General features: G+C 44.9%; 2 protein-coding genes across 5 annotated transcripts in view; both read right to left on the bottom strand.

Annotated features, from left to right (window-relative positions):
• The window catches only part of pxk (PX domain containing serine/threonine kinase), a 36,708-nt gene extending 19,445 nt beyond the window's left edge, over positions 1-17,263 (bottom strand). Inside the window, 12 exon segments of the mRNA XM_055158945.1 lie at positions 43-145; positions 1,555-1,572; positions 1,633-1,794; positions 2,981-3,082; positions 3,510-3,614; positions 6,366-6,440; positions 7,615-7,688; positions 8,866-8,943; positions 9,690-9,876; positions 11,270-11,317; positions 11,989-12,039; positions 16,970-17,263. Of these exon segments, the coding sequence (XP_055014920.1) occupies positions 43-145; positions 1,555-1,572; positions 1,633-1,794; positions 2,981-3,082; positions 3,510-3,614; positions 6,366-6,440; positions 7,615-7,688; positions 8,866-8,943; positions 9,690-9,876; positions 11,270-11,317; positions 11,989-12,039; positions 16,970-17,089 (1,123 nt within the window). The 5' untranslated portion in view covers positions 17,090-17,263.
• A 3,514-nt stretch (positions 17,264-20,777) lies between these two features.
• The window catches only part of rpp14 (ribonuclease P/MRP 14 subunit), a 5,779-nt gene continuing 1,556 nt past the window's right edge, over positions 20,778-25,000 (bottom strand). The window contains exons 3-7 of one of the 4 annotated variants that reach the window (XM_055158923.1): positions 24,669-24,750; positions 23,614-23,692; positions 23,394-23,496; positions 23,093-23,321; positions 20,778-21,232 (exon numbers count right to left, since the gene is read on the bottom strand). In XM_055158923.1, coding sequence (XP_055014898.1) covers positions 20,966-21,232; positions 23,093-23,321; positions 23,394-23,496; positions 23,614-23,692; positions 24,669-24,750 — 760 coding nt within the window. In that variant the 3' untranslated portion in view covers positions 20,778-20,965. Of the gene's footprint in view, positions 21,233-23,092; positions 23,497-23,613; positions 23,693-24,122; positions 24,200-24,668; positions 24,751-25,000 lie in introns of those variants that run through there. The other 3 variants (XR_008632906.1, XM_055158922.1, XM_055158924.1) reach the window with 3 other exon arrangements.

Here is a 25,000-nt window from a genome sequence, read left to right as displayed (position 1 = left end):
GTCGTGTTGTTGTTGTGTCGTTGTCGTGTTGCGTTCACTGACCTACGCTGGGGTGTGGAACATCTGGAAACTGGTTGACGGGGACAGAGTCTGGAGGACGTCCGTACGTCATCTCATACAGAACCACCCCGAAAAGAGAAAACATCTACGCTCTCTGTGGTCTACAGGAGAACCAGAGGAACCAGAAGAACCATGAGGACACGAGAACAAACAAGAGAACCAGAAGAACCATGAGGACACGAGAACAACGAGAAGAACTACAGAAGAACCAAAAGAACCATGAGGACACGAGAACAATGAGAGGAACCAGAAGAACCATGAGCACAGGAGAACAACGAGAAGAACTACAGAAGAACCATGAGGACAGGAGAACAACGAGAAGAACTACAGAAAAACCAGAAGAACCATGAGGACAGGAGAACAACGAGAAGAACTACAGAAGAACCATGAGACAGGAGAACAACGAGAGAACTACAGAAGAACCAGAAGAACCATGAGGACAGAGAACCAGAGGAACAGAGGACAGAGAACCAGAGGAAACCAGAAGAACCATGAGGACAGGAGAACCATGAGGACAGGAGAGAACAACGAGAGGAACTACAGAAGAACCAGAGGAACCAGAAAGAACCATGAGGACACGAGAAAAACGAAAAGAACTACAGAAGAACCAGAGAACCAGAAGAACCATGAGAACACGAGAAAACGAAGAACCAGAGAACAGAGAACAACGAGAGGAACTACAGAAGAACCAGAAGAACCATGAGGACAGGGAGAACAATGAGAAGAACTACAGAAGAACCATGAGGACAGGAGAACAACGAGAGGAACTATAGAAGAACCAGAAGAACCATGAGGACAGGAGAACCAGAGGAACCATGAGGACACGAGAACCAGAGGAACCAGAAGAACCATGAGGACAGGAGAAGAACCATGAGGACAGGAGAACAACGAGAGGAACTACAGAAGAACCAGAGGAACCAGAAGAACCATGAGGACACGAGAAAAACGAAAAGAACTACAGAAGAACCAGAGGAACCAGAAGAACCATGAGAACACGAGAAAAACGAGAAGAACTACAGAAGAACCATGAGGACACGAGAACAACGAGAGGAACTACAGAAGAACCAGAAGAACCATGAGGACAGGAGAACAATGAGAAGAACTACAGAAGAACCATGAGGACAGGAGAACAACGAGAGGAACTATAGAAGAACCAGAAGAACCATGAGGACAGGAGAACCAGAGGAACCATGAGGACACGAGAACCAGAGGAACCAGAAGAACCATGAGGACAGGAGAACAACAAGAAGAACTACAGAAGAACCATGAGGACAGGAGAACAACGAGAGGAACTACAGAAGAACCATGAGGACAGGAGAACAACGAGAGGAACTACAGAAGAACCAGAAGAACCATGAGGACAGGAGAACAACGAGAGGAACTACAGAAGAACCAGAAGAACCATGAGGACAGGAGAACAACGAGAGGAACTACAGAAGAACCATAAGGACAGGAGAACAACGAGAGGAACTACAGGAGAACAAAGAGGAAGACATCTACGCTCTCTGTGGTCTACAGGAGATCCAGGAGAACCTTTTTATCTGAGTTTAAATGGTGCGTTCCGTTCCTTACGTTGATTTTCCTGAACTGGGTGAACAGAGGTCTGAGCGCTGATGGAACTCCCAGGAGACCAGCCTCCAGGTCCACCAGCCGCACGGAACCGTCCTCCACCAGAACATTACAGCTGTGAAGATGTCCAAAGAACAGACCAGAGCTGTGGAGCATCCTGAGGGTCTACAGAGGAGACACACCGAGAGAGACCGGGTTAGACCAGGACTAGACCAGGACTAGACCAGGACTAGACCAGGACTGAACCAGGACTAGACCAGGACTAAAGAACTAAACCAGGACTAAACCAGGACTAGACCAGGACTGAACCAGGACTAGACCAGGACTAAACCAGGACTAAACCAGGACTAGACCAGGACTGAACCAGGACTAGACCAGGACTAGACCAGGACTGAACCAGGACTAGACCAGGACTAGACCAGGACTAAACCAGGACTAGACCAGGACTGAACCAGGACTGAACCAGGACTAGACCAGGACTAGACCAGGACTAGACCAGAACTAGACCAGAACTAGACCAGAACTAGACCAGGGCTAGACCAGGACTAGACCAGGACTAGACCAGGACTAAACCAGGACTAGACCAGGACTAGACCAGGACTAGACCAGGACTAGACCAGGACTAGACCAGGACCAGGACTAGACCAGGACTAGACCAGGACTGAACCAGGACTAGAACCAGGACTAGACCAGGGACTAAACCAGGACTAGACCTGGACTAAACCAGGACTAGACCAGGACTAGACCAGGACTGAACCAGGGACTAAACCAGGACTAGACCAGGACTAGACCAGGGACTAAACCAGGGACTAAACCAGGAACTAAACCAGGAACTAAACCAGGGACTAAACCAGGGACTAAACCAGGGACTAAACCAGGGACTAAACCAGGACTAGACCTGGACTGAACCAGGACTAGACCAGGACTAAACCAGGAACTAAACCAGGGACTAAACCAGGGACTAAACCAGGACTAGATCTGGACTAAACCAGGACTAGACCTGGACTGAACCAGGACTAGACCAGGACTGGACCTGGACTAAACCAGGACTAGACCTGGACTGAACCAGGACTAGACCAGGACTGGACCTGGACTAAACCAGGACTAGACCTGGACTGAACCAGGACTAGACCAGGACTGGACCTGGACTAAACCAGGACTGGACCTGGACTGAACCAGGACTAGACCTGGACTGAACCAGGACTAGACCAGGACTAGACCTGGACTGAACCAGGACTAGACCAGGACTGGACCTGGACTAAACCAGGACTGGACCTGGACTAAACCAGGACTAAACCAGGACTGGACCTGGACTAAACCAGGACTGGACCAGGACTGGACCTGGTCTCACCTCCAGGATGGTGCGTCCGTACAGTTTGATGGACGGCAGGTCCAGACCTTGGCTCTTTTTGGGGTTACAGTATTTCTTCAAGTACGACTCCCTCGGCTTCACCTGAAAATACACAAGTATGAGTATTAGTAGTAGTAGTGTTTCCAGTAGTATTTGCAGTAGTAGTAATATTTTGCAGTAGTAGTAGTATTTGCAGTAGTAGTATATGCAGTAGTAGTAGTATTTGCAGTAGTAATAGTAGCAGTGGTAGTAGTAGTAGTAGTAGTATTTGCAGTAGTAGTAGTAGTAGTAGTAGTAGTAGTAATAGTAGTAGTAGTAGTCGTAGTAGTATTTGCAATAGTAGTAGTTGTATTTGCAGTAGCAGTATTTGCCTTAGTAGTAGTAGTAGCACTAGTAGTGGTAGTAGTCGCAGTAGTAGTAGTAGTAGTAGTAGTAGTAGTAGTAGTAGTGTTTGCAATAGTAGTATTAGTAGTATTTGCAGTAGTAGTAGTATTTTTAGTATTTGCAGTAGTATTTGTAGTATTAGTACCTTGCAGATGTGGTCTCGGAGGGAGCCTCTCTCGCTGAACGCTCTGATGATCAAAGCTGAAGATTCACTGAGACTGAAGAAAACCACCGGCACCACCACCGACCCCTGAGGAACACCACCCGTTACTCCAGAAGCACCACCCGTTACTCCAGAAACACCACCCGTTACTCCAGAAACACCACCCGTTACTCCAGGAGCACCACCCGTTACTCCAGAAACACCACCCGTTACTCCAGGAGCACCACCCGTTACTCCAGAAGCACCACCCGTTACTCCAGAAGCACCACCCGTTACTCCAGGAGCACCACCCGTTACTCCAGAAGCACCACCCGTTACTCCAGAAACACCACCCGTTACTCCAGGAGCACCACCCGTTACTCCAGGAGCACCACCCGTTTACTCCAGGAGCACCACCCGCTACTCCAGGAGCACCACCCGTTACTCCAGAAACACCACCCGTTACTCCAGGAGCACCACCCGTTACTCCAGGAGCACCACCCGTTACTCCAGGAGCACCACCCGTTACTCCAGGAGCACCACCCGTTACTCTAGACGCCCTCCCCGTGTGTGTCAGGTGTCCTCCCCGTGTGTGTCAGGCGTCCTCACTCTGTGTGTCAGGCATCCTCACTCTGTGTGTCAGGTGCGTCCCCGTGTGTGTCAGGTGCGTCCCCGTGTGTGTCAGGTGCGTCCCCGTGTGTGTCAGGTGTCGTCCCCATGTGTGTCAGGTGTCGTCCCCGTGTGTGTCAGGTGCGTGTGTGTCAGGTGCGTCCCCGTGCGTGTCAGTGTGTCCCGTGTGTGTCAGGTGTGTCCCCGTGTGTGTCAGGTGTGTCCCCGTGTGTGTCAGGTGCGTGTGTTTCAGGTGCGTCCTCGTGTGTGTCAGGTGCGTCCCCGTGTGTGTCAGGTGCGTGTGTGTCAGGTGCGTCCTCGTGTGTGTCAGGTGCGTCCCCGTGTGTTTCAGGTGTGTCCCCGTGTGTGTCAGGTGCGTGTGTGTCAGGCGTCCCGTGTGTGTCAGGTGCGTGTGTGTCAGGTGCGTGTCAGGTGTGTGTGTGTCAGGTGTGTCCCCGTGTGTGTCAGGTGTGTCGTCCCCGTGTGTGTCAGGTGCCCTCCTCAGTCGTGTGTGTCAGGTGCGTCCCCGTGTGTGTCAGTGCGTCCCCGTGTGTGTGTCAGGTGCGTCCTCGTGTGTGTGCAGGTGGTGTGTCGGTGCGTGGTGTGTGTCAGGTGCGTGTGTGTCAGTGTGTGTTCAGGCGCGTGCGTCGTCAGTGTGTGTGTGTGTGTCAGGCGCTGTGTGTCCCGTCCCGTGTGTGTCAGGCGCGTGTGTGTGTCAGGTGTGTGTGTGTCAGGCGCGTCCCGTGTGTGTCAGGCGCGTCCCCGTGTGTGTCAGGCGCGTCCCGTGTGTGTGTCAGGTGCGTGTGTGTCAGGTGCGTTGTGTGTCGTCCCGTCGGTGGTCGGTGGTGTGTCAGGTGCGTGTGTGTCAGGTGTCGTGTGTGTCAGGTGCGTGTGTCAGTCGTCCCCAGTGTGTGTCAGGTGCGTGTGTGGCAGGTGCGTCCTCGTGTGTGTCAGGTGCGTGTGTGTCAGGTGCGTGTGTGTCAGGTGCGTCCTCCTCGTGTGTGTCAGGTGGTCGTGTGTGTCATCCCCCGTGTGTGTCAGGTGTCGTCCCCGTGTGTGTCAGGTGCGTGTGTGTCAGTGTGTGTGTCAGTTCCCCGTGTGTGTCAGGTGCCCTCCTCCTCAGTGTGTGTCAGGTGCGTCCCCGTGTGTGTCAGGTGGTCCCCATGTCAGGTGCGTCGTGTGTGTCAGGTGCGTCGTGTGTGTGCGTGTGTGTCAGGCGTGTGTCCTCGTGTGTGTGTCAGCGTCCCGTGTGTGTCAGGCGCTGTGTGTGTCAGTCCGTGTGTGTCAGGCGTGTGTGTCAGGCGCGTCCCCGTGTGTGTCAGGTGCGTGTGTGTCAGGCGCGTCCCGTGTGTGTCAGGCGCGTGTGTGTGTCAGGCGCGTCCCCGTGTGTGTCAGGCGCGTCCCCGTGTGTGTCAGGCGCGTCATGTGCAGTCCCGTGTGTTGTCAGGTGCGTGTGTGTCAGTCCGTGTGCGGTGTGTGGTGCGTGTGTGTCCGTTCAGGTGCGTGTGTGTCAGGCGCGTCCCCTGTTGTGTTCAGGTCCCCGTGTGTGTCAGGTGCGTGTGTGTCAGGCGTCCCCGTGTGTGTCAGGCGCGTCCCCGTGTTCAGGTGTCGGTGTCAGCGTCCGTGTGTCAGGTCGTGTGTGTGTCAGGCGCGTCCCCGTGTGTGTCAGGCGCGTCCCGTGTGTGTCAGTGTCAGGCGCGTGTGTGTCAGGCGCGTCCCCGTGTGTCAGGCTGTGTCAGGTATGTGTCAGCGCGTCCCCGTGTGTGTGTGCGTGTCAGGTGTGTGTCAGGCGCGTCCTCGTGTGTGTCAGGCGCGTCCCCGTGTGTGTCAGGCGTGTGTGTCAGGCGCGTCCCCGTGTGTGTCAGGCGCGTCCTCGTGTGTGTCAGGCGCGTGTGTGTGTCAGGCGCGTCCCCGTGTGTCAGGTGCGTGTGTGTGTCAGGTGCGTCAGGTGTCAGTGTGTGTCAGGTGCGTCCCCCGTGTGTGTCAGTGTGTTCAGGCGCGTGTGTGTCAGGTGCGTCCCCGTGTGTGTCAGGCGCGTGTGTGTCCTCCCCGTGTGTGTCAGGCGCGTCCTCGTGTGTGTCAGGCTCCCGTGTGTGTCAGGCGCGTCCCCGTGTCCCCGTGTGTCAGGCGTGTGTGTCAGGTCCCCCGTGTGTGTCAGATGCGTGTGTGTCAGGTGCGTGTGTGTCAGGTGCGTGTGTGTCAGGCGCGTGTGTGTCAGGCGCGTGTGTGTCAGGTGCGTCCCTGACGTACAGGCAGGGCAGACAGCAGTTTCACAGCTGACTGTAGATCTTTGTCTGAGAGGAACTTGTCTGGACCCAGATCCACCTGAAACACACAGATGAGAATGTTACTACAAATACTACTACTACTACTACTACAAATATTACTACAAATATTACAAATACTACTAGTACTACTACTACAAATATTACTTACAAATATTACTACAATACTACACTACTATTACTACTTATTACTACAGCAAATATTACAAATACTACTACTACTACTACAAATATTACTACAAATATTACAAATACTACTAGTACTACTACTACAAATATTACTACAAATATTACAAATACTACTAGTACTACTACTACAAATATTACTACAAATATTACAAATACTACTACTATTACTACAACAAATATTACAAATACTACTACTACTACTACTACTACAAATATTACAAATACTACTACTACAAATACTACTACTACTACTACACTACAAATACTACTACTACTACTACAACTACAAATATTACAAATACTACTACTACTACTACTACTAATACTACTACAAAATATTACAAATACTACAAATACTACTACTACTACACATATTACAAATACTACTACTACAAATATTACAAATACTACTACTACTACTACTACTACTACAAAAATATTACAAATAGTACTACTACTACTACAAATACTACAAATACTACTACTACTACACATATTACAAATACTACTACTACAAATATTACAAATATTACTACTACTACTACAAATAATACAAATACTACTACAAATACTACAAATACTACTACAAATACTACTACTACAAATATTACAGATACTACTACAAATACTACTACTACAAATATTACAAATACTACTACTAGTACTACAAATATTGCAAATACTACTACTACTACTACTACCACTACTACAAATACTACTACAAATACTACAAATACTACTACTGCTACTACAACTACTGGTACTACTACTACTACTACTAATGCTACAACTACTACTACTACTACTGCTACTACAAATAGTACAAATACTACAAATACTACTATAACTCCTGCAGTTGTTGGTCCTGCTGATGCTGCATGAGAAAACTCCAGACCTCGAGTAACTCACTAAAACTAATCAAGTTTATTTATACTAATGTACAACATGAGACTGACACAAGATCTAAACCAGGTCTGAACCAGGTCTGAACCAGGTCTGAACCAGGTCTCTGAACCAGGTCTTACCCAGCTGAGGACGTATCTCTCTTTGGGCTGTTCCTTGTTTTTGATCATGAAGTATTGTTTTCTGATTCTCCAACCTGAAACACACAGTCACAAATATTACTAATTTATATTTATATATTATATCTACCAGTGTGTGTTCTTACCCTCTGTGTGTGTGTGTTTTTACCCTCTGTATGTGTGTGTGTGTTTTTACCCTGTGTGTATGTGTGTGTGTGTTTTTACCCTGTGTGTGTGTGTGTGTTTTTACCCTGTGTGTGTGTGTGTGTTTTACCCTGTGTGTGTGTGTGTTTTTTACCCTGTGTGTGTGTGTGTGTGTTGTTTTTACCCTGTGTATGTGTGTGTGTGTGTTTTTACCCTGTGTATGTGTGTGTGTTTTTACCCTGTGTATGTGTTTTTACCCTGTGTGTGTGTGTGTTTTACCCTGTGTGTGTGTGTGTGTGTGTTTTACCCTGTGTATGTGTGTGTGTTTTTACCCTGTGTGTGTGTGTGTTTTACCCTGTGTGTGTGTGTTTTTACCCTGTGTACCCTGTGTATGTGTGTGTTTTTACCCTGTGTGTGTGTGTGTGTTTTACCCTGTGTGTGTGTGTGTTTTTTTTACCCTGTGTGTGTGTGTGTGTGTTTTTACCCTGTGTTGTGTGTGTGTGTTTTTACCCTGTGTATGTGTGTGTGTGTTTTAACCCTGTGTGTGTGTTGTGTGTTTTTACCCTGTGTATGTGTGTGTGTGTGTTTTTACCCTGTGTGTGTGTGTGTGTGTTTTTACCCTGTGTGTGTGTGTGTGTTTTTACCCTGTGTGTGTGTGTGTGTGTTTTTTACCCTGTGTGTGTGTGTGTTTTTACCCTGTGTGTGTGTGTGTGTGTGTTTTTACCCTGTGTGTGTGTGTGTGTGTGTTTTTACCCTGTGTATGTGTGTGTGTTTACCCTGTGTATGTGTGTGTGTGTGTGTGTGTGTGTGTTTTTACCCTGTGTATGTGTGTGTGTGTTTTTACCCTGTGTATGTGTGTGTGTGTTTTTACCCTGTGTGTGTGTGTGTGTGTTGTGTACCCCTGTGTGTGTGTGTGTGTTTACCCTGTGTGTGTGTGTGTTTTTACCCTGTGTGTGTGTGTGTGTGTTTTTACCCTGTGTGTGTGTGTGTGTGTGTTTTTACCCTGTGTAGCCTGTGTGTGTGTGTGTTTTTACCCTGTGTGTGTGTGTGTGTGTGTGTGTTTTTACCCTGTGTGTGTGTGTGTGTGTGTGTGTGTGTGTGTGTTTTTACCCATGTCTTTGAGCGGCTCCTGAACCTCCCATTTGGGGTCCGACCTGAAGAACATGGAGACCTGCTGCAGCGCGATCTCTGAAAAACACAACGTAAAAACATGAAACAAACACACACGTAAAAACACGAGACAAACACACACGGTAAAAACACAAAACAAACACACACGGTAAAAACACAAAACAAACACACACGGTAAAAACACGAGACAAACACACACACGGTAAAAACACGAGAACAAACACACACGGTAAAAACACGAAACAAACACACACACACGGTAAAAACACACAAACAAACACACACGGTAAAAACACAAAACAAACACACACGGTAAAAACACAAAACAAACACACACGGTAAAAACACACAAAAACAAACACACACACGGTAAAAACACGAAACAAACACACACGGTAAAAACACGAAACAAACACACAAAAAACAGAAACACACAAACAACACGGTAAAAACACAAAACAAACACACACGGTAAAAACACGAAACAAACACACACGGTAAAAACACGAAACAAACACACAACAAACACACACACGGTAAAAACACAAAACAAACACACACGGTAAAAACACGAGACAAACACACATGGTAAAAACACGAGACACGTTTACACCAGATGCCCTTCCTCACACTTTCATCCAGAGGCACAATTATAACAACTGTAAACTGAACAGGTAAGTTTCCTCTGTTTTCCTTTATTAGTTTTGATTGACTTTATTTTTTTGTCTTTCTACTTTTTTTCCATCGACGTTCTGAACTTGAATGTGTGTTTTCTGTGTTCGTGTCTGCGCTGGAGCTCGGACCTGTGTAGTTGGTGGTGTAGTTGTTGGGGTCGAGGAACCTCTTGACGCTGAGGCAGGAGCAGAGCAGAGGATGCTGGGTAATGTAGTCCAGGTAGGCCTGCAGTCCTCTCTGTCTCTCGGCGACGAAGTCCCGGTCCATGTTTCCAATCAGCTTCTTGGGAGGTAGCGGCAGAGAGATCCCACTCACCTGCGGAAGGGGGGGGGGGGGACAGGTGCAGGTGAGACACTAGAGACGGCAGGTATCAGTTCCATCAGTATCGGCCGCAGTTTCCACTTTCAAGGCTCAAAGATGTTTACATCGTTACAGATCTACAATAAACCTGGACAAGCCCCTCTCCCAGCGCCCCCCAGCGCCCCCCAGCGTCCCGTACAGTCACCGTACAGTCCCGCAGAGTCCCGTACAGTCCCACAGTCCCGTAGAGTCCCGTACAGTCCCGTAGAGTCCCGTACAGTCCCGTAGAGTCCCGTACAGTCCCGTAGAGTCCCATAGAGTCCCGTACAGTCCCGTACAGTCCCATAGAGTCCCGTACAGTCCCGTACAGAGTCCCGTACAGTCCCGTAGAGTCCCGTACAGTCCCGTCCCATAGAGTCCCGTACAGTCCAGTCCCGTACAGTCCCAGTCCCGTCCCATAGAGTCCCGTAGAGTCCCGTACAGTCCCAGAGTCCCGTACAGTCCCAGAGTCCCGTAGAGTCCCGTACAGTCCCATAGAGTCCCGTACAGTCCCGTACAGTCCCGTACAGTCCCAGAGTCCCGTACAGTCCCGTACAGTCCCGTAGAGTCCCGTCCCGTACAGTCCCGCAGAGTCCCGTACAGTCCCGTACAGTCCCGTACAGAGTCCCAGTCCCGTACAGTCCCGTACAGTCCCGCAGTCCCAGTCCCGTACAGTCCCAGAGTCCCGTACAGAGTCCCGTAGTCCCGTCCCACAGTCCCGCAGTCCCGCAGTCCCGTACAGTCCCGAGTACAGTCCCGCAGAGTCCCGTACAGTCCCGTACAGTCCCAGTCCCGTGCAGAGTCCCGTACAGTCCCAGAGAGTCACAGAGTCTACAGTCCCAGAGTCCCCAGAATCCTGCAGAGTCCCGTACAGAGAGAGTCCCGCAGAGTCCTGGTACGGCAAATAGTTGCTGAAACGGGCGGGTTTTAACGTTCTGGAATGTTACGGGCGGGTATGCGGACTAAACCAAAACTAAACCAGGACTAAACCAGGACTACATTGGGACTAAACCAGGACTATTTTGTAAGATTATTTTTAAATGTTTAAATCCTCAAAGCGCCTAATAGTTGTTTTGTTTTTTTTCCTCCTCTCTTCTCTCCCTCTCCTCCAAAATCCAGTCTAAACCAGGTCTAAACCAGGTCTAAACCAGGTCTAAACCAGGTCTAAACCAGGGTTTTGGGAGCAGATGTTGGTATGAGGTCGTGGAGTCAGAGAAACAGGAAGAGAAAAACTAAAACTCAGCACAAAAACATTTTCCTGTTTAAGAAGAATAAAACACCCCAGTCAAGACCAGGACTAAACCAGGACTAAACCAGGACTAAAATCAAACAGAGAAAATTCTGAAACAGTTTTAAGTAAAGGACTCACCTGGAGGGCGGAGTTTAGTGCATCAAAGTCGCTGTATCGACGAATCACCTGCAAGTAAAACAGACTGTTACCTGGACTGGACCAAAACAGGAACTAATCCAGGACTAAAACAGGACTGAACCAGGACTGAACCAGGTACTAAACTAGGACTAAACCGGGGCTAAAATAGGGTCTGAACCAGGATTAAAACAGGGACTGTAACCAGGACTAAACTGAGACTAAACCAACATCTGAACCAGGAATAAACCAGGACTGAAACAGGACTGAATAAAAAGAAAGACAGGTCTAAAACCGGTCTGAACCCGGTCTAAACCGGTCTGAACCCGGTCTAAATCCGGTCTGAACCCGGTCTAAAACCGGTCTGAACCCGGTCTAAAACCGGTCTGAACCCGGTCTAAATCCGGTCTGAACCGGTCTGAACCGGTCTAAATCCGGTCTGAACCCGGTCTAAATCCGGTCTGAACCCGGTCTAAAAGGTCTGAACCCGGTCTAAAGCCAATCTGAACCCGGTCTAAATCCAGTCTGAACCCGGTCTAAATCCGGTCTGAACCCGGTCTAGATCCGGTCTGAACCCAGTCTGAACCCGGTCTAAAGCCAGTCTGAACCCGGTCTGGACCTCTGGACGTCGGTCTGGACCCGGTCTGAATTCAGTCTGGACCCGGTCTGAAGTCAGTCTACCCGGGTCCTGGACCCGGTCTGGACCCGGTCTGGAGTTGTACCTGCCAGCAGTTGTCTGAGGAGACGCCCCTCTGCACTCGGATGATGTACTCCTGAAAAAAACAACAACACAAGAGTAAAGTTTAAAGTCAGTCTTTGTTACTCTCGCGTTGTTGTGCTCTTGGGCAAGACACTTCACCGACTTAAGTCTGCGGGCGAAGGATGAACCCGCCTCAGACCCAAAGGAGCCACACCAAGTTTACAAATGTCTAAAGCAGGACTGAACCAGGACTAAACCAGGACTGAAGCAGGACTAAACTAGGACTAAACCAGGACTGGACTAAACCAGGACTAAACCAGGACTAAAGCAGGACTAAAGCAGGACTAGACTAGGACTAAACCAGGACTGAACCAGGACTAAACCAGGACTAAACCAGGACTAAACCAGGACTAAACCAGGACTAAACCAGGACCAAAGCAGGACTAAAGCAGGACTGAACCGGAGGAAGAGGAGGATGTCAGATCAGACTAATCTCATGAACAGGTCATATTCGGGTCAAATCCACAAACTCTAAACTAAACAAACTGCACTTTCTCTTTCTCTCTCTCTTCCTCTTTTCTCTTCGTTTCGTGCACATGTGAGTCTCAGCTGATCTGACTCCACTTGTTTTTTGTTTGACCATTTAAAACACGAACCAGGACTAAACCAGGACTAAACCAAGGTCTAAATCAGGACTAAACTCAGGACAAAATTCAGAACTAAACCAGGACTAAAACAGGTCTAAAGTCAGGACTAAATTCAGATTGAAACCAGGTCTAAACTCAGGTCTAAACCAGGACTAAACCAGGACTAAACTCCGGTCTAAACCAGGAGTAAACCAGGACTAAACTCAGGTCTGAACCAGGACTAAAGCAGGTCTGAACCAGGACTAAACCAGGACTAAATTCAGAATTAAACCAGGACTAAACCAACCAGGACTAAACCAGGACTAAATTCAGAATTAAACCAGGACTAAACCAGGTCTGAACCAGGACTAAACTCAGGACTAAATTCAGAACTAAACCAGGACTAAACCAGGTCTGAACCAGGACTAAATTTAGGACTAAATTCAGAACTAAACCAGGTCTAAACTGCAGGAGGATTTGAGTGTGGATGGTTTTCAGATCAGGTGAATCTCATATGAACAGGTCATTTTCAGGTCAAATCCACTAAATAAAACTCTTCTTCCTCTTCTTCTTCTTCTCTCTCTCTCTCTGTCCATCCCTCTCTTTTTCCCACATTCCTCTTTGGATCATTTTTTTCAGCCCTGGAGTTTCCGATTTCTACCGACCTGAAGGTAAAAGGAACTGTTCACCTGCAAAAACAACCACGTCATGACATCACGAGGTGGAACAGAGCATCTGGAGATCTGATAATAATAATAATAATAATCATCTAATAATAATAATAATAATGAAGAGTTCGACTGAAACAAACTCAAGTCCAGGTCGTGTTTGGGACCAGAGGTTTGGGTTTTTGACTGAAAGTTCAGTTTGTGTGATTCAGGAGTTTAAACATGATCAGAGCTGTAATTAACTATTAATTAACTAATAATTAACTATTAATACACTAATAATAAACAAATAATTAACTAATAATAAACTACTAATACATTATTAATAAACTAATAATTAACTAATAATTAACCAATAATAAACTAATCATAAACTAAACCAACTAAAACTAAACTAGTCTGAACCCAGTCTAAAGTTGGTCCGAACCCGGTCTAAAGCCAGTCTGAACCCGGTCTAAAGTTGGTCTGAATCCGTCTGAACCCGGTCTAAAGTTGGTCTAAATCCAGTCTGAACCCGGTCTAAAGTTGGTCTAAATCCAGTCTGAACCCAGTCTAAAGTTGGTCTGAACCCGGTCTGAATCCAGTCTGAACCCGGTCTAAAGTTGGTCTGAATCCAGTCTGAACCCAGTCTAAAGTTGGTCTGAACCCGGTCTGAATCCAGTCTGAACCCGGTCTAAAGTTGGTCTAAATCCAGTCTGAACCCAGTCTAAAGTTGGTCTGAACCCGGTCTGAATCCAGTCTGAACCCGGTCTAAAGTTGGTCTGAATCCAGTCTGAACCCGGTCTAAAGTTGGTCTGAATCCAGTCTGAACCCGGTCTAAAGTTGGTCTGAACCTGGTCTGAACCCAGTCTGAACCGGACCAGACCTAATAAAACACTAATAAACTAATAAAACAGTAATAATTAACAAATAATAAATATACAGTCCTGTTAACGGTCTTTATGAGTCTGCACTTCCTTTATTTGTCCTTTTTTTTTTCTTCTTTCCTGCATCCCCCCCCCTTCAGTTCCTCTTTCCTTCCTCCCCCTTCTCTCTCTCTCTCCCTCCAACTCTTCTCTCCCTTTCTCCCTCCCTCTCTTATCTCTCTCCCTCCTTTTCTCCCCCCTCTTCTCTCCCCCTCTTCTCTTCTTTTCTCCTTCCCCCTCTCCTCTCCTCTCTTCTTCTTTTCTCCCTCTCCCTTCCTTCTCTCCTTCTCTCCTTCTCTTCTCTCTTCTTCTTCTTCTTCTTCTGTTTACATTCTGTCAGCGCGTTAGTCCGTTAGCCCGTTAGCATGCTAAGCTACCTCCGCAGATCTCCGGCTTCACGTCAACAACAAACCCGCGGCACGGCGCCCTTTTCCCGGACACTTTCACCCGGGAACTACCGCTGCCCCTCCGCTTCAAAAAAACAAAACAAAACAAAAAAAACACTTCAAAACTCCCATTCAACATCCATAAACACAAGTGAGCATCTGCGCCTGACCGCAATAACACTTTAACCACAGATTTACTACTGACCGTTTGTTTTTCTTACATTTTTAAACAAACGTGACATTATTTCATTTATTTCACTTTAGCCGAATTATTAAAAATCTTCTAAAAGCTCTAAATCTGCTTCTTTGGTGCGTTTGAACATGAATATAAAGGTTAAATGAGTGACTTTGTTGTTAAATTGACGTGTACGTGAATAAGGTTCGTTAAAGCTGGATCATTTTGTTGGTCTCAAAGGTCGTTTTTAATTACAGGATTTGTCTAATCAGTTTGACAAGTGTAAGAGAAAAAAAAAAAAAAAAAAAAAAAAAAAAAAAATCACTCGTATTACGAAGTGAAAGGCTGAAAAAGTGTTGGAAATACCCGGTTTAGACGTGAATACAAAGGAAAGGTTTTGTATTAGTGGGATTTATTAAAAACTGAGTTTTCTGCAAATGTAAAACACAAACAAAATAAAAATAAAAACAATTATGTGTTAATATAAAAATAAAATAAATTAAAATGTGTTAAAATATAGAACTGTGTAATAATATTTATAACTAGTAATAATATTTTCTGTGACAAATATCTGAGAGACTAAACCAGGTCTAAACCAGGTCTAAACCAGGTCTAAACCAGGACTAAACCAGGACTAAATCAGGTCTAAACTCAGGTCTAAACCAGGTCTAAACCAGGACTAAACCAGGACTAAATCAGGTCTAAACTCAGGTCTAAACCAGGTCTAAACCAGGTGTAAACCAGGTGTAAACTCAGGTCTAAACCAGGTCTAAACTCAGGTCTAAACCAGGTCTAAACCAGGACTAAACCAGGTCTAAACTCAGGACTAAATCAGGTCTAAACTCAGGTCTAAACCAGGACTAAACCAGGTCTAAACCAGGTCTAAACCAGGTCTAAACCAGGTGTAAACCAGGTGTAAACTCAAGACTAAACCAGGTCTAAACTCAGGTCTAAACCAGGTCTAAACCAGGACTAAACCAGGTCTAAACCAGGTCTAAACCAGGACTAAACCAGGTCTAAACCAGGTCTAAATCAGGACTAAAATCAGGACTAAATCAGGTCTAAATCAGGTCTAAACCAGGTCTAAACCAGGACTAAACCAGGACTAAACTCAGGTCTAAACCAGGTCTAAACCAGGTCTAAACCAGGACTAAACCAGGACTAAACCAGGACTAAACTCAGGTCTAAACCAGGACTAAACCAGGACTAAACCAGTTCTAAACCAGGACTAAACCAGGAAAGGTTTTGCATTACTTGTATTTATATAAAGTTTTTCCAGTGAATAGAAACTAAAACTAAACAAAATTAAATTAAAATAAGACGATGTGTTGAAGTAAAGTCTTGTACCAAACAACTAATAAGAATAATATTTTCTGTGACAAATATTTATAATAATTTTGTAACATCCAGTTTGACCCTAAACTAAACTAAATTCCTCTCAGTTTTAATATTTTAAAGTCAGTTTGGTTAAAATTCCACTTTTACGACGTTTGTGTTTCTGGTAAATGTTTTGCAAGTGAACTTCACGAGGAAACGAGCAGGATGTTGCTTCATCAGAGGCAGGTCCCGTGTCCCAAAAAAAACACACAGAACCAGGACTAAAGCAGGACTAAACCAGGACTAAACCAGGTCTAAACTCAGATCTAAACCAGGACTAAAATAGGACTAAAACAGGACTAAACCAGGTCTAAACTCAGATCTAAACCAGGACTAAAATAGGACTAAAACAGGACTAAACTCAGATCTAAACCAGGTCTAAACTCAGATCTAAACCAGGTCTAAACTCAGATCTAAACCAGGTCTAAACTCAGATCTAAACCAGGTCTAAACTCAGATCTAAACCAGGTCTAAACTCAGATCTAAACCAGATCTAAACCAGATCTAAACTCAGATCTAAACCAGGTCTAAACTCAGATCTAAACCAGATCTAAACTCAGATCTAAACCAGGCTAAACTCAGATCTAAACCAGGTCTAAACTCAGATCTAAACCAGGTCTAAACTCAGATCTAAACCAGGTCTAAACTCAGATCTAAACCAGGTCTAAACTCAGATCTAAACCAGGTCTAAACTCAGATCTAAACCAGGTCCAGGCCACAGCTGTGTCCGATAATGGATCTACTGACGCAGCTAGTGTTCCGAGCGCGGTTCTAAAGCAAATTAAAAGAGTTAAATCAAATAAAAGTGGATTTAGTGAAACGGAACCGGCGGGTCGGGGTCGCGCCGGGGCCGTGGCTCGGTGTACCGTGTGGGACTGCAGGTTCTGGCTCGCTTCGATGGTCGCGCTGAGCGGGACCGTGTCATCCAGGAGCTGCCGTCCAGGGCTCGGCGTCTCCAGGTAAGAAGACATCCCGGCCCCGGGCATCGGCGGGCGGGCACGGGGCGGAGGAGGGTCCGGGGAGAGGGCCGCGGGAGCCCGGTGAGCGCGGCGGGTCCCGGGAGCGGAGGCAGCGGGCGGACAGAGCCTGAGAGCCGGGGAAGAGGAGCCACAAGAGCCGCTGACTGGAGCCGGAGCTTCACCCGAACGCGGAAGAGACGTAAACGCGTAACACGTAGTGACGCAGCCGCCATGTTGGTACGGGAGACACGCCCACAGCTCGATGTAAACAACAAAATCTGCCACAAGTTTATTCAAAATACTGAAATTTACAAAGATTATTTACACATTTAGTCAAAGTTTATTAAAAATATAGAAATTTACAAAGATTATTTATACATTTAGTTAAAGTTTATTAAAAATACAGAAATTTACAAAGATTATTTATACATTTAATCAAAGTTTATTCAAAATACAGAAATTTACAAAGATTATTAATATATTTAATCAAAGTTTATTCAAAATACTGAAATTTACAAAGATTATTTATATATTTAATCAAAGTTTATTCAAAATACTGAAATTTACAAAGATTATTTATATATTTAATCAAAGTTTATTCAAAATACAGAAATTTACAAAGATTATTTACACATTTAATCAAAGTTTATTCAAAATACAGAAATTTACAAAGATTATTTATATATTTAGTTAAAGTTTATTCAAAATACAGAAATTTACAAAGATTATTTACACATTTAGTCAAAGTTTATTAAAAATATAGAAATTTACAAAGATTATTAATACATTTAGTCAAAGTTTATTCAAAATATAGAAATTTACAAAGATTATTTATATATTTAATCAAACTTTATTAAAAAATACTGAAATTTACTAAGATTATTTATATATTTAATCAAAGTTTATTAAAAATACTGAAATTTACAAAGATTATTTAGTTAAAGTTGATTCAAAATACAAAAATTTACAAAGATTATTTATATATTTAGTTAAAGTTTATTCAAAATACTGAAATTTACAAAGATTATTTATATATTTAATAAAAGTTTATTCAAAATACTGAAATTTACAAAGATTATTTATACATTTAGTTAAAGTTTATTCAAAATACTGAAATTTACAAAGATTATTTATACATTTAGTCAAAGTTTATTCAAAATACTGAAATTTACAAAGATTATTTATAAATTTAATCAAAGTTGATTCAAAATATAGAAATTTAGAAAGAATATTTACACATTTAGTCAAAGTTTATTAAAAATACAGAAATTTAGACAGATTATTTATACATTTGATTAAAATGTATTCAAAATATAGAAATTTACAAAGATTAATTAGTTAAAGTTTATTAAAAATACAGAAATTTACAAAGATTATTTACATAGTTTGTCAAAATGTATTAAAAATACTGTCATTTAGAAAGATTATTTACACATTTAGTTAGTGTATTTCATATTTAATACAGTGTAATATTTAATAAAGTGCAGTGAGTTTTTTTACTCTTGGGTGTTCCAGTCTTTTTTATTTCTTGCACTCGTACTTATCTACCTGTTTATTTACTCTATATTTTATTTATTTATTATTGTTTTTGTACTTGTTTGCACTGGAGGGTGAGTTGATTTTAATTCATGTGTACAGTGTGGATTGTTTAAATTTTATCTATATTTATAAAATCCTGCTTTATTTGACTCGTGTCTCTTGCTCTTTTTTGCTACTTTTTTAGAATTTAATATTACAGTTTACACTTTTTACTCCGTCGTTTTATTTGTTTTATATTGTGACGTGTGAGCTGCGGAGTGAGAGATTTTTAAAGTTAAAAACTGGAACATTCCTGGTTTGTGGTGGTTGGAAATAATAAAACTGAAACAAGAGCAAGATTAAGGAGAATAGTTCTGCACTCGGCTCGAACATGAGTCACTACAGTTTCACATTTTCTTTGTGTTTCGGTCGTTTTAAAACAGCTTTTCTGTATTTTATTTAAACAAATGTCAGTTTATGTTTCTCTTTTTACTGTTGCAGGATCAGATTGGTTAAAAATAGAGACACTGGGACATTTCTTGTATAAAATTGGGGCAAATCAGTGGTTTTGTATAAATCTGCTGGGACAGAGACACAGGATCAGGACTGGGACTGTCCCGGGGAAACAGGGACGTGTGGAAACTCTAAACCAGGAGAGTCAAACTCATTTTGTTCCGGGGGTCGAGTCCAACCGACTTTGATCCAAAGTGTCTGGATCAGAAAACTCATGTCATATAAACCTCAAAAATAACAATAAGTTCAAATATTTGTGCAGAGAAACACAAATCTATTACAGAAATCTTTTTTAATTGATGAACTCTTTCTTTTACAAAATATTATAATATTATGAACAACCTGAAACTTTAAGAAAAATACAATTTCAACACAAAGTTTGAACATGAACAAGTCGATTTTTGTTGTAAAATCCTGCACTCGGCTCCACTTTTCTCATGTTGGACATTTTTCTGATGAGGGTGTCACGGTCAACAGTCAAAACGATCGTCCTTTAAGAGCGTTTGGAAAGAGACAAGTCTTCATTTGTGCTGCTCTGGTGGGAGGGGCCACGTACAGAGACGCTGGAGACGCTGCTGTGATAAACACCACAGAAAATTAACAAGATTTTAATAGAAAATATCATTAAAATATTTTAGCAGAAAATCAGCGGAGGGCCAGATTTAAGGTCTTGGAGGGCCGGATCTGGCCCCCGGGCCGTATGTTTGACACTCTGGTCTAGTGTTTTTTGATTCCTGATTTAGTTTCTGGAGAGAAATGAAACTGAGCAGAGACACTAAGTGGCGCCAGACTGACTGAAACCCTTTAGAATGACGCCTGTTAATGTGTGTGTTAGTAAAAGTAATCAACCTGCATTTGTCAATAAAACATATACATAAAAATAAAGTTGACAGTTCTTACAGGTTTGGTGCTTTTCCTGGATCAGTCTTAGAAACTCCTGTTTATTAGACTTAAACAAACTTTATTGATCCACAAGGGAAATTATTGGACACAGTTTAGATCAGGAGTGTCAAACATACAGCCCTGCAGGATCTTTTGAACTGTTGATGAAGGTACATGATTTAAAAATATAATATATATATATTTAAAATGATAAAAATGTTCTTGGAAGGACTGACATATTTTATAGAAATAGTTTCCTTTCATTTTGAAGTAATATTAAAGTATTCAGAAGAAAAAAACAAAAAATGATGTAAAATCCTGCACCTTCTACTTGTTTGTACAATTTTCCCTCCGTTACTTTTCCCTCCGTTACCATGACCTTTCTTAATAAAAAATCTCATGAGTCAAAAAGTCAGAGGTTTTTCAACCTAATCTTGTACCATATGGTAGAAAACTATATGAAGCAAATATTCAAACCAGTTTGTTAAGGATATGGAAGTGAGAACCAAGAGTTATCACTGTTTGGATTTATTGACCAAAAAGTGCTGCATATTTCATTCCCTCCGTTACCAACATGAGTTTTTACATTTTTTGTCTTGAACTTGAAAGAATCTCACAGGTTTAACTTGACCCTGTTGGAGTGTAACTCTTTCCTACATTCTGATACTTTACTTATTTCAATAGTTCCTCTAGTTTCTGAATAAGAGACATTTGAATGTCAAAAATCTGACCCTGTTTCCCTCCGTTACCACTTGACTGGACCCAGATGTAAAAACACCACATTAAAACAACTGAGACAAAATGTAAATAAACAGTTTTAATATCCAGTTTCTCGTCTAATTTCAGAAAAAAAAAAAAACATGTCCTTTATCGTCCAAACAGGGAAATGTCTTGACGTGTCCTTCAGTGTCTCTGTTAAACCTGCGAAGGACCAGATCTGAGCTGGGTCCAGGTCCAGGTCCGGGTCCAGGTCCGGGTCCGGAGTTCCTCTCAGGTCCGTCCTCGCTCGTCCCGCTGAATCTTCACGGTCACGGTTCCCTCCAGCACCACTTTCGGTTCTTGGGCCCCGTCTCCGGTCCGGGTCTGGGTCTGGACCCGGACCGAGACCAGAGCTGTGGAAAGCCGGACCCTCTGGACCTGGACCCGGGCCAGGACGGGCTCGCGGGGGAAGAGCGGCGCGGGGAAGCGTATGTCCTGCTTCAGGAGGACGCAGCCCGGAGCGTTGGAGCCGAGGAGAGCGGAGATCAGACCGTTCACCTGCGGACGCCCAGAACAACCCGGAACATTTACACTTTTTTATTTAACCCAGAGAAATTAAATCACAAAGAACAAAGAGTCCACCGTTTTCATTATGCAATAGACAGTGTTGGGAAGTTACTTTTAAAATGTAATCCCCTACAGATTACAGATTACACACTCCAAAATGTAGTTTGTAACGTAATCCATTCAATTACTTAAAGTGTAATCTGATTACTTTGGATTACTTGATTTGCTGTAGAGAAACAAAGACGAGGAAATCTCAACGTAAGAAGTTTTGTCTGATAAAAGAAAATAAAAAGTCCAGACTTTACTGAACCAAATTAAAAATATTATTGATAGAAGAAGAAGAAACACGATCCACAGCAGCAGGATTTAGACCTGTTAAATCCTGTTCTAGTTCTGATGTAGTCCTGATTTAAATCTGGATTAGATCTAGTTTAGACCTGGTTTTAGTCCTGGTTTAGACCTGGTTTTAGTCCTGGTTTAGACCTGGTTTTAGTCCTGGTTTAGACCTGGTTTTAGTCCTGGTTTAGTCCTGGTTTTAGTCCTGGTTTAGTCCTGGTTTAGTCCTGGTTTAGACCTGGTTTTAGTCCTGGTTTTAGTCCTGGTTTTAGTCCTAGTTTAGATCTGGTTCAGTCCTGGTTTAGATCTACTTTAGACCTGTTTTTAGTCCTGGTTTAGTCCTGGTCTTAGACCTGGTTTAATCCTAATTCAGCCCTGGTTTAGACCTGGTTCAGTCCTGTTCTAATCCTGGATTAGTCCTGTTTTAGTCCTGTTTTAGACCTGGTTTAGACCTGGTTTAGACCTGGTTTAGACCTGGTTTAGACCTGGTTTAGTCCTGGTTTAGACCTGGTTTAGTCCTGGTTTAGTCCTGGTTCAGTCCTGGTTCAGTCCTGGTTTAGTCCTGGTTCAGTCCTGATTTAGTCCTGGTTCAGTCCTGGTTCAGTCCTGGTTTAAACCTGGTTTAGTCCTGGTTTAGTCCTGGTTTAGTCCTGGTTTAGTCTGGTTTAGTCCTGGTTCAGTCCTGGTTTAGTCCTGGTTTAGTCCTGGTTTCAGTCCTGGTTCAGTCCTGGTTCAGTCCTGGTTTAGTCCTGGTTTAAGTCCTGGTTCAGTCCTGGTTCAGTCCTGGTTCAGTCCTGGTTTAGTCCTGGTTTAGTCCTGGTTTAGTCCTGGTTTAGTCCTGGTTTAGTCTGGTTCAGTCCTGGTTCAGTCCTGGTTCAGTCCTGGTTTAGACCTGGTTTAGTCCTGGTTTAGACCTGGTTTAGTCCTGGTTTAGTCCTGGTTCAGTCCTGGTTCAGTCCTGGTTTAGTCCTGGTTCAGTCCTGATTTAGTCCTGGTTCAGTCCTGGTTCAGTCCTGGTTCAGTCCTGGTTTAAACCTGGTTTAGTCCTGGTTTAGTCCTGGTTTAGTCCTGGTTTAGTCCTGGTTCAGTCCTGGTTCAGTCCTGGTTTAGTCCTGGTTCAGTCCTGGTTCAGTCCTGGTTCAGTCCTGGTTTAGTCCTGGTTTAATCCTGGTTCAGTCCTGGTTCAGTCCTGGTTCAGTCCTGGTTTAGTCCTGGTTCAGTCCTGGTTCAGTCCTGGTTCAGTCCTGGTTTAGTCCTGGTTTAGTCCTGGTTTAGTCCTGGTTCAGTCCTGGTTCAGTCCTGGTTCAGTCCTGGTTTAGTCCTGGTTTAGTCCTGGTTTAGTCACTCTGGTTATTCTGGAGAATATCGTGAACTTTCCAACGATATTGAAATAAAAATCGTATCGTCAGGTTCAGACGTGACGATATCGTATCGTGAGACTTTGATATTGTTAAACTTCTACTTGGTTTTTCAGATTTAAAGTCCGGGTCTACAGCGACTCGTCTCAGGACTCACCAGGACTCCGTGGACTACAGGTCTGGAGAAGACCGTGGTCTTGGCAAAGTCCGGGTCCAGATGGAGAGGGTTCGAGTCCCCGGTCAGAACCGAGAACTCAACCAGGTCCTGCTCAGAGAAAGTCCTGGTCAGACTGAAAACCTGACCAACGTGAAGAGACCGAAGACCAGATCTAGACCGGGGCAAGTCCAGACCACGAGCAGGCCTCAGACCAGACCCGAGACCAGACCTCAGACCAGACCCGAGACCAGACCCGAGACCAGACCCGAGACCAGACCCGAGACCAGAACCGAGACCAGACCCGAGACCAGACCCGAGACCAGACCCGAGACCAGACCCGAGACCAGACCCGAGACCAGACCCAAGCCACATCACTCTCAACTTTCTGGAGGACTTGAGGAGACCTGATGAAAAAGGACAGATCTGGTTTAGTCCAAATATGAGCAACTAAAGAAATAAAAAGTCCCGGTCCAGTCCAGGTCTAGTCCAGGTCTAGTCCAGGTCTAGTCCAGGTCCAGTACCTGTAGGACTCTGAAGGCACAGCGCTGGTTCTTGTAAAATCCCAGCAACGTCAAAGAGCTCCAAAGTTTCACCAGACCCCTGCAAAATCAAAGATATGTTAGTCCAGGTCTAGTCCAGGTCTAGTCCAGGTCTAGTCCATGTCTAGTCCAGGTCTAGTCCAGGTCTAGTCCAGGTCTAGTCCAGGTCTATTCTGAGTTCAGTCCGCGTTCAGTTCACGTTCAGTCCAGGTCGAGTCAGAGTTCAGTCCAGGTCGAGTCCAGGTCAAGTCCAGGTCTAGTCCCAGGTCTAGTCCCAGGTCTAGTCCCAGGTCTAGTCCCAGGTCAGTCAGCGTTCAGTCCGAGTTCAGTCCGAGTTCAGTCCAGGTCTAGTCCTGGTTTAAGTCGTTGTCTAATCCAGGTTCAGTCTTGTTTAAGTCCTGGTCCAGTTCCTGGTCCAGTCCTGGTCGATGATAAAGAGTGTGAGGTGTGTTGCTCGAGGACACGGGGGCAGTGTGTGGTCGGTCTCTCACTCTCTGGACACTCTGAGCACAGCCACGTTTGAAACTTCATCATGCTCCAGGAGGTCGAAGGTCAACGCCGCTCCCACCTGAAAAACAAAACCGAGTCACGAGGAACGAAAACCGAGTCACGAGAAACGAAAACCGAGTCACGAAAAATGAAAACCGAGTCACGAGAAATGAAAACCGAGTCACGAAAAAAACCGAGTCACGAAAAACTAAAAACCGAGTCACGAAAAACAAAAACCGAGTCACGAAAAAATGAAAACCGAGTCACGAGAAATGAAAATGGTGGCGCCCCCATGTCCCATGTCCCGACCTGACGCCGCCGGTCTCGTCTCGTCCTGACGCGTCCGGTCTCGTCTCGTCCGGTCTCGTCTCGTCCGGTCTCGTCTCGTCCGGTCTCGTCTCGTCTCGTCTCGTCTCGTCTCGTCCGTCCGTCTCGTCCGTCCGTCTCGTCTCGTCCGTCTCGTCCGGTCGTCCGTCCGTCTCGTCTCGTCCGTCCGTCCGTCCGTCGTCAGTCTCGTCTCGTCTCAGGTGAAGAGTCTTTGGTCGTACTTCTCCGTGGAGACTCCTGAGCCCCGACACGATGAAGAACCTGAACTCCACCTCAGACAGACTCACCTCCTCCTCCAGCTCCCTGAAAAACACACACGGTCAACCAGAACCAGAACCAGACCAGAACCAGACCAGACCCAGACCAGAACCACACACACGGTCAACCAGAACCAGAACCAGAACCAGACCAGAACCAGAACAGAACCAGACCAGAACCAGACCAGAACCAGAACCAGACCAGAAACACACACACGGTCAACCAGAACCAGACCAGAACCAGACCAGAACCAGAACCAGACCAGAACCAGACCTGGGATAGAACTGGTCTAGAA

The sequence above is a fragment of the Boleophthalmus pectinirostris genome, unplaced genomic scaffold (assembly GCF_026225935.1).
Source record: "Boleophthalmus pectinirostris isolate CB_2022bp ecotype Guang Dong unplaced genomic scaffold, ASM2622593v1 HiC_scaffold_23, whole genome shotgun sequence".
Lineage (NCBI taxonomy): Eukaryota > Metazoa > Chordata > Actinopteri > Gobiiformes > Gobiidae > Boleophthalmus > Boleophthalmus pectinirostris.
This window is presented reverse-complemented; position numbering and strand designations above follow the sequence as displayed.